We start from the raw sequence: 11,580 nt of genomic DNA on the forward strand, positions 1-11,580 counted from the left end.
AGGGCTGATTATCAGGCATTAGCCTGCAACTGGGTAGCTCAGGGACAAGCCCTGATTGGCCCTGCTGGATACTTGTAATTACTCTGCAGGAGTGCCTTCCACTGTTGATTGGTCCTTGTCTGTATTTAAGGCAATGAGGTCTGCTGCCTCATTGCCGGTTATAGCTTCTGTGCTCCAGTCTGCTGACCTGCTAGTTCCTAATCCTATATCCTGATATCTCTATTTGACTCCCCGTGTATGACCCTTGGCTTGAATTGGACTTCGCTTGTGTTTCCTGTGACCCTGATCCCAGACCTGTCTACCCGTTCTGCTATCTGCCTGTGACCCCTGACCTCAGCTTGTTCATCGATACTGTTGTCTGCTGCCGGCCCTTGACCTCTGCGTGGACCTGACTCCTCTTGCCTGGGTTCTCCCCAGCTGGTACGCACTTCACGACCCTCTGTCAGTCTGCGGCCCAGTCTGTCCCCACCATCAGGGGCTCCAGTGAACACCTGACTGGCAGAGTAGATTCCGGGTTGTGTTGTGCCGGCTGGACGGGTTCCTAACATTATAACCGGCCCACTCACGGAGACGAGGTTGGAATGGATGCAAGTGGATCCTCACCGTCTCCGGCACAAGCCCTAGCAGCCCATGTTGAGTCCTTATATCAGATGATCCAGGGATTGGCTGAGCGTCTGTCTGTTCAAGAAGAAGCCGCAAAAGTGTCACAACCCACTCCAAGTTCCGTCTGTGAACCTAAGATGAACTTGCCGGATCGCTTCTCTGGAAATAGGTCCCTGTTTCGGAATTTCAGGGAGAGCTGCAAGCTCTATTTCCGATTGAGACCCCGCTCCTCCGGATCAGAGCATCAAAGAGTCGGGATTATCATTTCCCTTCTACAGGGTGACCCCCAGTCCTGGGCGTTTTCCTTGCCGCAGACCAGTCCTGCCATGCAGTCAGTAGACGCTTTCTTCGAGGCGTTAGGTCTACTATATGACGACCCGGACCGTACTGCCTCCGCTGAAACTCATCTACGGGCCTTGAAACAAGGCCGGCGCTCGGCAGAGGAATACTGCGCTGAATTCCGTAGATGGTCACCTGATAGTGGATGGAATGATCCTGCCTTGCGGAGTCAGTTCCGTCTTGGCCTGTCGGAACAGGTCAAAGACTCTTTGGTGCAGTACCCATCTCCTACCTCTCTGGAGGATCTGATGCACCTCTCCATTAAAATCGACAGGAGATTTAAAGAGCGGAAAATCGAAAAGGAGACATCATCACCTCTATCCGGCTTCATTCCTGTTCCCACGGATGGTGAGGAACCCATGCAATTGGGGGCGTATCGTCTCTCCCCTGAGGAAAGAGACAAGAGAAGATCACAGGGCCTATGTCTCTATTGCGGCACAAAAGGCCACTTCTCCCGTTCCTGCCCGAATAAGCCTGGAAAAGAGCATGCCTAGGGAACGAGGGGAAAGTTCACCTAGGTCTGCAGATTGTCTCCCCGAAAAACGCCGTATTGATCCCTGCACAGCTCATGTTTAGTGCTCGTTCAATGGACCTGTCCGCCTTCGTTGATAGTGGAGCTGCAGGCAACTTCCTGGACATCGGGTTCGCCCGCGCTGCTAAAATTCCGATGGTAAAACTCAAGTCCGCTATTACTGTCTGTGGATTAGATGGAGGTCCGTTGCCTGGTGGCAAGATTTCCTGGGAGACCTCGCCACTACAATTAAAAATCGGAGCTCTCCATTCAGAGTCAATAACCTTCCTTCTTATCGATTGTTCATCAGTTCCCTTGATCTTGGGCCACCCATGGCTTTCCCGTCATAACCCTGTCATGGACTGGGTAAAAGGAGAAATTGTCCAGTGGAGCTCTTACTGTACACAGTCCTGCTTGTCACTGCCCCTGCGGGTTATTCAGCCTATTCCGGAGCAGCTTCCCTCACAATATCATGAGTTCTGGGATGTGTTCTCCAAGAAAGCTGCTGACACCTTACCACCTCACCGTGACTTTGACTGTGCCATCGAGCTTATTCCTGGTTCCAAGTTGCCTAAGGGTCGCCTGTACTCTCTCTCTGGTCCGGAGACCAAGTCCATGCAGGAATACATTGAAGAAAATCTGGAGAAGGGCTTCATCAGGCCATCTAAATCTCCCGTAGGAGCAGGATGCTTCTTTGTATCCAAAAAGGACGGAGGACTAAGACCCTGTATTGATTACCGGGGATTGAATCTTATTACAATCAAGAATACCTATCCCCTTCCGCTCATCTCCGTATTATTTGATCAGCTGAGAGGTGCTACTGTCTTCTCAAAAATCGATCTTCGTGGAGCGTATAACCTCATCCGTATCAAGGAGGGAGACGAGTGGAAGACGGCATTCAATACGCACTCTGGCCATTATGAATACTTGGTTATGCCGTTCGGTCTTAGCAATGCACCTGCAGTATTCCAGGACTTAATCAATGAGGTTCTTCGGGACTTTCTTGGTAGTTTCGTGGTCGTCTATTTAGATGATATCCTCATCTATTCCAGATCTCTGTCTGTACATCAGAATCACGTTAAACAAGTTCTACGAAGACTGCGAGAGAACCACCTTTACGCCAAACTAGAAAAGTGTGAGTTCGAGGTGCAGAAAGTATCCTTTTTAGGTTACATAATCTCTTCTGAGGGATTCTCCATGGATCCAACTAAGGTTCAGGCTATTCTAGATTGGGTGCAACCAAACAACCTTAAGGCAGTGCAGAGGTTTCTGGGCTTCTCCAATTATTATAGAAGGTTCATTCCAGGTTTTGCGGACATCGTGGCTCCCATTGTCGCCCTAACCCGTAAAGGAATGGATCCAACTAATTGGTCGCCTCAAGCAGTAGCCTCATTCGAAAGCCTGAAAAAAGCCTTTGTCTCCACTCAGGTCCTTAGACACCCGGATCCAGCTAAATCATTTGTTCTTGAGGTCGACGCCTCTGACGTCGGTGCTGGGGCTATACTATCACAGAAGGACCCTCATACTAATCGTCTACACCCATGTGCCTATTTCTCCCGCCAGTTCTCTTCAGCAGAAGCCAACTATGATGTCGGGAATAGGGAACTGTTGGCAATCAAATGGGCCTTCGAGGAGTGGCGACATTGGCTGGAGGGTGCTCCACATCAGATCTCTGTCATTACCGACCACAAGAACTTGCAATATATACAATCGGCCAAACGTCTAAAGCCCAGACAGGCCCGTTGGTCGTTATTCTTTACCCGGTTCAATTTCCTGATCACCTATCGACCGGGTTCCAAAAATGTCCGGGCAGATGCTCTGTCCAGAAGTTTCTTGGCACACCACGTTCCAGTTTCGAACCCAGAGCCTATTATTCCTCCTTCCATAATCCATGTTGGATTAACCCAAGATCTGAGTATCACACTTCAGAGATTCCAGAAATTAGCCCCTGATACTACTCCGGAACAACGTCTTTTTGTTCCAGTCCATCTAAGGAAGGCGGTTCTTGCAGAGGCGCATAATAGTAGGTCTGCTGGACACCCTGGAGTTTATAAGACGCTGGAGATCCTTTCCCGTACGGTCTGGTGGCCATCCTTGTCCGCTGACGTCAAGAGTCATGTCCTCTCGTGTGAAATTTGTGCCAGGAACAAAGTCCCCAGGACTCGCCCGGTGGGTCAATTGCTTCCATTGCCCATTCCTGCAAAACCTTGGACACATTTGTCCATGGATTTTATTGTTGATTTGCCACCTTCTGCAGGACATAATACTATTTGGGTTGTGGTGGACCGTTTCAGTAAAATGGCACATTTCATCCCATTAACCAGGCTTCCTACAGCTCGAGATCTGGCCATTCTCTTCATACAACATGTTTTCCGGCTCCATAGACTTCCATCCGATATTGTTTCTGATCGTGGTTCACAATTCATAGCACAATTCTGGAAATCCTTCTGCACCCTCCTCGGAATCCGGATCAGTCTGTCTTCTGCATACCACCCTCAGTCTAACGGGCAAACTGAAAGGGTTAACCAAGCACTTGAACAGTTCCTCCGATGTTATTCCTCAGAATTCCATGACAACTGGTCATCTTTGCTGCCTTGGGCAGAGTTTGCCTACAATAACTCATCTCACTCATCTACTCAAACTTCCCCGTTCTACTGTAACTTCGGTTTCCATCCCAGGTCTAATTCTCTGTACTCTCTCAAATCTGCCGGTATTCCGGAGATTCATTCCACAGCTGCTGATCTGAAAGTAATTTGGGGGAAAGTTCAGTCCTCCTTGAAAAAATCCTCATTGTCGGCCAAAAAAAATTCGGATCGCCACCGTACCACCTGCCCATGCAAAGTGGGCCAGAAAGTATGGCTATCAACTAGAAATCTTAGGCTCAGACAGCCTTGTAAAAAACTAGGGCCTAAATTTATTGGGCCATTCATGATTACCAAACAGATCAATCCGGTAGCTTTTAGATTGAAGATTTCTAGTTCACTAAAAATTCCGAACACATTTCATTGTTCATTGTTGAAGCCGGTATTGTATCCTAGCCAATCCTCAACTGTGCCTGGGGGAAGTTCGAGTAAGCCACTAAGATATGTGGTTCAAAGGATTTTAGATTCCAAAAAAGTGCAAGGACAGGTGCACTTCCTGGTGCAGTGGAGGAACCGCGGGTTAGAAGAGCGATCTTGGGTTCCGCGAAGACAACTCCATGCCCCTAAACAACTGAAGGAATTCTTCAGGAGGTTCCCAAGAAAACCTGGATGTCGGGGTCCCTCGACCCCTCCTCAAGGGGGGGTACTGTTACGAGCCGCGGCGGTGCCCAGCCGCCGCGACTCACTCACCTGCGTCCCGGCCGTCGCTATGGCGACCGGGACGTCACTTCCGGCCCTGGGCCCGGGGCAACGAGAGGACACTTCAGCGCTGCGTCCCGGCAATGAGAGGAAGCCGGGCGCAGCGCTCACCATATGTTCTAGCCTGTGGGCTAATTAATGCAGCCTATTAATTATGCTGGGGGCTGTGTCTAATTCAGAGCTAGGCTCTGATTGGTGGCCACTGGTATTTAAGGCAATGAGGTCTGCTGCCTCATTGCCGGTTATAGCTCCTGTGTTCCAGTCTGCTAACCTGCTAGTTCCTGTCCTGTATCCTGATATCTCTATTTGACTCCCCGTGTATGACCCTTGGCTTTGATTTGGACCTTGCTCGTGTTTCCTGTGACCCTGATCTTTGGCCTGTTTACCCGTTCTGCTATTTGCCTGTGACCCCTGACCTCAGCTTGTTCATCGATACTGTTGTCTGCTGCCGGCCCTTGACCTCTGCGTGGACCTGACTCCTCTTGCCTGGGTTCTCCCCAGCTGGTACGCACTTCACGACCCTCTGTCAGTCTGCGGCCCAGTCTGTCCCCACCATCAGGGGCTCCAGTGAACACCTGACTGGCAGAGTAGATTCCGGGTTGTGTTGTGCCGGCTGGAGGGGTTCCTAACATCTATAGGGCTGATTATCAGGCATTAGCCTGCAACTGGGTAGCTCAGGGACAAGCCCTGATTGGCCCTGCTGGATACTTGTAATTACTCTGCAGGAGTGTCTTCCACTGCTGATTGGTCCTTGTCTGTATTTAAGGCAATGAGGTCTGCTGCCTCATTGCCGGTTATAGCTTCTGTGCTCCAGTCTGCTGACCTGCTAGTTCCTAATCCTGTATCCTGATATCTCTATTTGACTCCCCGTGTATGACCCTTGGCTTGAATTGGACTTCACTTGTGTTTCCTGTGACCCTGATCCCGGATCTGTCTACCCGTTCTGCTATCTGCCTGTGACCCCTGACCTCAGCTTTTCCATCGATACTGTTGTCTGCTGCCGGCCTTGACCTCTGCGTGGACCTGACTCTTGCCTGGGTTCTCCCCAGCCGGTATGCACTTCACGACTCTCTGCCAGTCTGCGGCCCAGTCTGTCCCCACCATCAGGGGCTCCAGTGAACACCTGACTGGCAGAGTAGATTCCGGGTTGTGTTGTGCCGGTTGGAGGGGTTCCTAACAGGCCAAGAGGTGATACTCTGCCAAAGATGTGCTGTGGAACCTATCTTACTAGATTTATTTGAACTGATTTCCTCACTTGTTGGACCTGCTATTGTTAAGGGGACTATGCTGTACCTATCCCACTGGATTTATCTGAACTGATTTCCTCACTTGTTGGACCTGCTATCGTTAAGGGGCCATGCTGTATTTAATCCTGTTCTGAAAAATAAATCATCCTTCTATTTTTCCTCTAATACCGTGTCTGAGTGATTTGGGAACCTCGTATCTTCACACATGTCAAAACCTATTTTGTAAGTGTCATAATTATTAAAGTAATTCTATCGTTTTCAAATAAGCATTGCCCAAGCGATTGTATTGTGTTTCCAACGCACAAAGTCATTTATTTTAGCAGATACAAAGTTTAACAACTCAATACATGATTATAATATAATACAGTACAGTACAGCCAATACCAAAAGATACATACATACCGCTGCATTCGCATGCGCTAGCTGCGCTCCCACGGGTAGCAGTGAATAGTAGTTCACTCTAGAATACTGTGGTCAGAGAATGACTGAAGCTAGTAGGAGCACAGATATGAATATATACATTCAGTGTTACAGAGAGAACAATGCAGATGATGTGGCTTGCTTCTATAGATCCAGACTTCAGGTGGGTCCACTGTAAACAGGTCATAGGCTAGTTCAAACAACCCCCTTAAAGGTTGAGGGTCAACATTCCAGATGATTCTCCCGCCCAAAAACCAGTTACAACTAGCCAATTAGCATTTTACAGTTTGGTATCACTCTGACTATTTATTCCCTAACATCAATAACTAGAGTATGCAATATGCGATCTCTTTGGCGAATGAACCGGACAGCTGCTGATAAATAGGGGATTAAAATGATATCAGACATGACACATTAAATAACACTGAAGTGTACATATAATCATAATATATAAACTAATAATAAACTAAATACTATCTGGTCATAAATCACTGTATAACGGAACCAATATGAATTATATAAATAACTAAATGTTGTAATGCGAGGTGTGTGCGTGCATATTTTACCGTGCGATCGCAGTATGCCACGTGTAGCAATCGCACAATAAAACAATATTAACCAATATACTTTCGTTCATCCAATTATACGACTTTGACAGTTCCACCCTTTGATAGTATAATAAACTATCACCTTAAAGATGTTATATGCAGGATCTCAGTACGTTTCATTGCTCTGTAATGTAAGCCCCCTTTGGTGTATGACCATGCTGTTTGTAGATCTAAACAAGTTATCATAAGAGAGAGTCTTAATCCTCAAGACAATTTTTCCTTTTACTATAAACCGTATACTTCTGGAGCTTGGAGATAACCTTTTGTATGCCCTTCAAGGGTGCAATAAAACATGTAATACATTATTTGGAAGGGTACAGAGTACAATAGAACATGTATCAGTTATACAGAATACTCTACTACAGTTCTTCATGTCTAACAAGTTCATCCGTCCAACGCATGTCTTTAAGCTCAAAATACATTTAAACACCTCATGTTCATCAATAGCATCATCCTATGTCTATCAATAATGTCATATACAATCTCTTTCAGCTTGCGTTAATATACACACTTCTAATAATGTCATCATTTCTTTTCATCAACACTTGTGGGCGGGCTATTGTCTGTTTGTTCTTCCTAGTCTCCTAATACTCAGGTTTCTTTGCACGTGAAATAGCAGTTGGCTTGCCAAACATTGGGAGACTCCAGATTAAGGGACCTAGGTGTCGTACTTTCCCCTAGCGAACTCCCACCCATAATTCGAGTAACTCAGGAATACTTAGTGGAAAGAGAATTAGTCTTACTTGTTATAATCACTGAGGCACATGAGAGCCCCCCCAGCACTTTTTGGTCTACAACCTTACCCACCCAAGAAAGATAATCATTCTCAAGAATGCCTGCTCAAGTCCAAATATTACTGGACTGGCATCGCTGGGTGTACCTCTCCTCAACTATGGGGTCAACGTACTTACGGACGTAATGGCTACTCAGACAATAGACCCTCACACTTTCTCCAAGCTCTAAATTTTCCTTTACCCCTGAATTGAATAGAGTAATTGGCTGGACCGATTGTGCTACTAACTTCTCCTTCATCCCCAATACCTCAATATCATTACCTGAACCAGCCTCTGTCACCTGTCAACAATCAAAAGAATTGACCATCCTGAAAAGATAATGTGATGAGAGAAACACAGAACAGGAAAAACTACAACTTCATGCTGGACAACTGTCTTAGACTTTGGCTCAGGTGCTACTAACTGCATTCGAGGCCTCCCAGAACAGATTCATGAGTGCACTTGGACCCTTCTCTAGTGTTGGCCCCTCTGTAGTGGGTGAAATGGGCACCAGTGTGTCTCTGCTACCCTTGAAGTCATGATGCTGGTAGCCTACACCTGGTACCTGTCTGTCAAATAACCTGAGCCTAAGAAATTACTGTTCCACAACATACTCTCCCGATCCAACATCTTGACAGTTAGTGTGACTTTTCAGGAAACAGTGTTTTGAACGTTCTCGGTTGCTGTCTCACTGTTTACCTTTCCTCTCGAGGTCTAAACTAGTCTCTCAGTTACAAACTCATCACAGGAGAAGTCAAAAACATTTTAAAAGTTGACAGGTTAAGAGGCAGCCCAGGAGTGATCTTGGTAGCGGGGAAGGACTAGTGGCCAAAGCTATCAGCCACTTCAATCAAGTTCCAACTCTCATTCTATTCAATTCGTTCTACCTAATACCGTTACTATATGTTCACACTGGTTTGTGGCTAATCAAAAGTATGTAATTTGTTACCACTACTCATACATTATACATTTATTATCAATAACATGAATACCCCTATCACCTATTTTAACTATAGGACTATCACATTGAATAACAAAAGCTTTCCGTATGACATACTAATACTTTAGACACATTTCAATACACCTTTACCCAGATATATTTCATTGGTAGACCAGTGTATTCTTGAGGATCCTGCATGGTGGTAATTGGATGACGTGGATTTGTTTTACCTGGAGAAAAAAACATCAGCAGGAGGGATATGGGATAGCTCTATTGGTATCATCTGCCTGACATTCTCTTAATCAAGATAGGACATTGCCATCCTACTAGCTTGAGAAGAAACATCTGGTGCACCCCAATATACTCTTACCACCTTGCACATACCTTCTGTACCCAGCTAAGCCAGACCATGTGCTGCCTCCGCTGGGTCTGGAAGATACACTCTGGGAGCTACTGGTCTACCTTGTCCATCTCTCCAGGGTCCACCAGACTCCTCACCACATCTCTTCACCTTCCAGACAGTTTATTCTTCAGTTAACACAAATATTCATATATTAACTAATATGAGTATGCGTGTGTGTGTGTGTGTGTGTGTGTTCACATTTTAAAACAATACAACAAAAAAACAAAACAAAACATAAATTTGTCAGCTGTCACATAAAACCCTGCTGTCTATTTGACAGCTATGTTCTCCCTGGTGTGACAGCCATGTATAGTCGTGTGTGTAAGTGTGGACTTCACTAGCAGCTACTTCAATTGGTAACTGTGTCACTGTATAAAGCCCCTTAAGTAGTGTCCTACTCATGTGCTGGTATTGCTATAAAAGATATTTTCAGTCAACTCAACATCGCCCCCTAGACTACAAAGATGCTGAACACCAATGTATATCAATCGATTTTCCCCCTGCCAACTCACATGACATTTTCATTACCCCACATTCAGCTACTTGACTAAGTGAGAAAGACAAAGGGGTCTATTTCTATAATACTTTCTTCAAATATAACAGTACCCAGTACATGTCTGTCTAACAGTGAAAAAATATAAAACACGAAAATTCTACATTTTCTAGGGTTTCACATTATGTCATATCTTGTTGCAAAAATCCTACTCCAATGTTCTACACAGAGATGGATATCTGTATGTCTAACCTCCAGCAATCTCCTGTCCCCACCCTTTGTGCATACATATAAAGGCACATTTTTGTACAGGAGGCACGAAACACGAAAAAAAACAATAAAAACAAAACAGATATGCAATCTACAAAACATGAATCGTATTTCCACACAAAAAAAATTTCTGCTTAACATTAGCAGTTTCTATACACATAACACCAAACCCCTAACTGTTTATGTAACTCATGTCAATCTAGTGTGTATATCCCTGAGTTCGTCTTATGTAAAAAAATGTCTTAGCCCCATTAATGAGACTGTGTCTATGACTTTTCGTATCTCTATTCAAGAGAAGAGAGAGAGAGAGAGAGATAGAGAGATACTAGCATAGATGTAAAGAATGAGAAATAAGAAAGCAATGAGTAATAAGAATACAAAGATTTGAATACAAGGGTTTGAAAACAAATAGACATGCAAAAAAATTGATTTTTACAGTAAACATGACAGCTGGATTAGACACTATGGGACAATGGCTGAATTTATTTCACTAACCCCCTTAGCTATTCACCAAACGATGACTCCTCCCCATACTTGACTAGAGGGTCTTACATCAACCGTGCAATCCAGTGTCGTCCGTCATTTGATCATTAAGAACTCGGTATCACCATAACTACATACCTTTGCAACGGACTTCCTGACTTATAACAGAGAAATGGAAAAAAATTAACTCTTGGTGACTCATCTGAGATACACAAAACAATATTTTGGAGCAAAGTATGTACATACTTCATTTTTGGATAATGAATCTCAGCTAAACAAATTATCATGAGTCACTGCAGCCTAAAACAAAGAGTGTTCCAATGATCCATTGTTAAGTAGTCTTTGAAGAGTAATTTTTCTATTTCTCTATCCCACCCCCTTAAGCCATAAGTCCATATTCCTTTTGTGTACTCTTATCTGTGAGAAGAAAAAAAAAAAGATAGTTATCTTTAAACAACAAATGAAACAAACATTTTCATTCTTTACCATCGGCCAGCGATCAGGAAAGCAAGCATGTGACAACATAAAACAAACAAGCAAAATCAACAAAGATTACTTTTAAATCAGTTTTTTTCTAAACCTGCACACTAATACTTACCACAGATTAACATTTACCTTGCCTGGTTGTAGGACTACAGATATAACCTGACTTCTAGAGTTGACTATAGTTCTTCCTCAAAGTATTTGTTGCTATGAGGTGTGCAGGCACTGTTGGGAAACCTTTGAGACTTGTATACGCCTTCTTTGTGGATGTTTATGTGACCCTCCTCTAGGATTGTGTTTTTCTTTCCTACAATCCTTCCTAATATGTTCTTCTTCTCTGCAATTGTAACATCTCAATATTCAAAGTTTCCTGTTATGTGGGTTGTATGCTGGTGGTCGTGTGTGCAGTCCCTCTAGTGCTGGGATACTTACCTTCATTACCCTATCACTTAGTGTCTCTTTCTGTTTATTTATACTTCTATCATGTCCTATAGCTGACTCCCTGAGAGCACTTACAGTGATTCCTTTCCAGTTTGGTAATGAAGTTTGCACCCTTCTTTTCCAGTTTTCCCTGAGGCCATCTATTAGAACTGAAACAGCAACCTCCCTTTAGTGTACATTATCCTTTATGTCTGATACCCTAGTATATTTGGCCATCGCTATCAG

The 11,580-nt window shown here is 44.7% G+C and overlaps 1 protein-coding gene across 1 annotated transcript in view; it reads right to left on the reverse strand.

The window, feature by feature from the left end:
* The window catches only part of LOC142150797 (uncharacterized), a 91,522-nt gene extending 83,757 nt beyond the window's left edge, over positions 1-7,765 (reverse strand). Inside the window, exon 1 of the mRNA XM_075205982.1 lies at positions 7,741-7,765. Coding sequence (XP_075062083.1) covers positions 7,741-7,765 — 25 coding nt within the window. The remainder of the gene's footprint in view (positions 1-7,740) is intronic.
* Positions 7,766-11,580: the final 3,815 nt, after the last annotated feature.

This window comes from Mixophyes fleayi, chromosome 4 (genome assembly GCF_038048845.1).
Source record: "Mixophyes fleayi isolate aMixFle1 chromosome 4, aMixFle1.hap1, whole genome shotgun sequence".
Lineage (NCBI taxonomy): Eukaryota > Metazoa > Chordata > Amphibia > Anura > Limnodynastidae > Mixophyes > Mixophyes fleayi.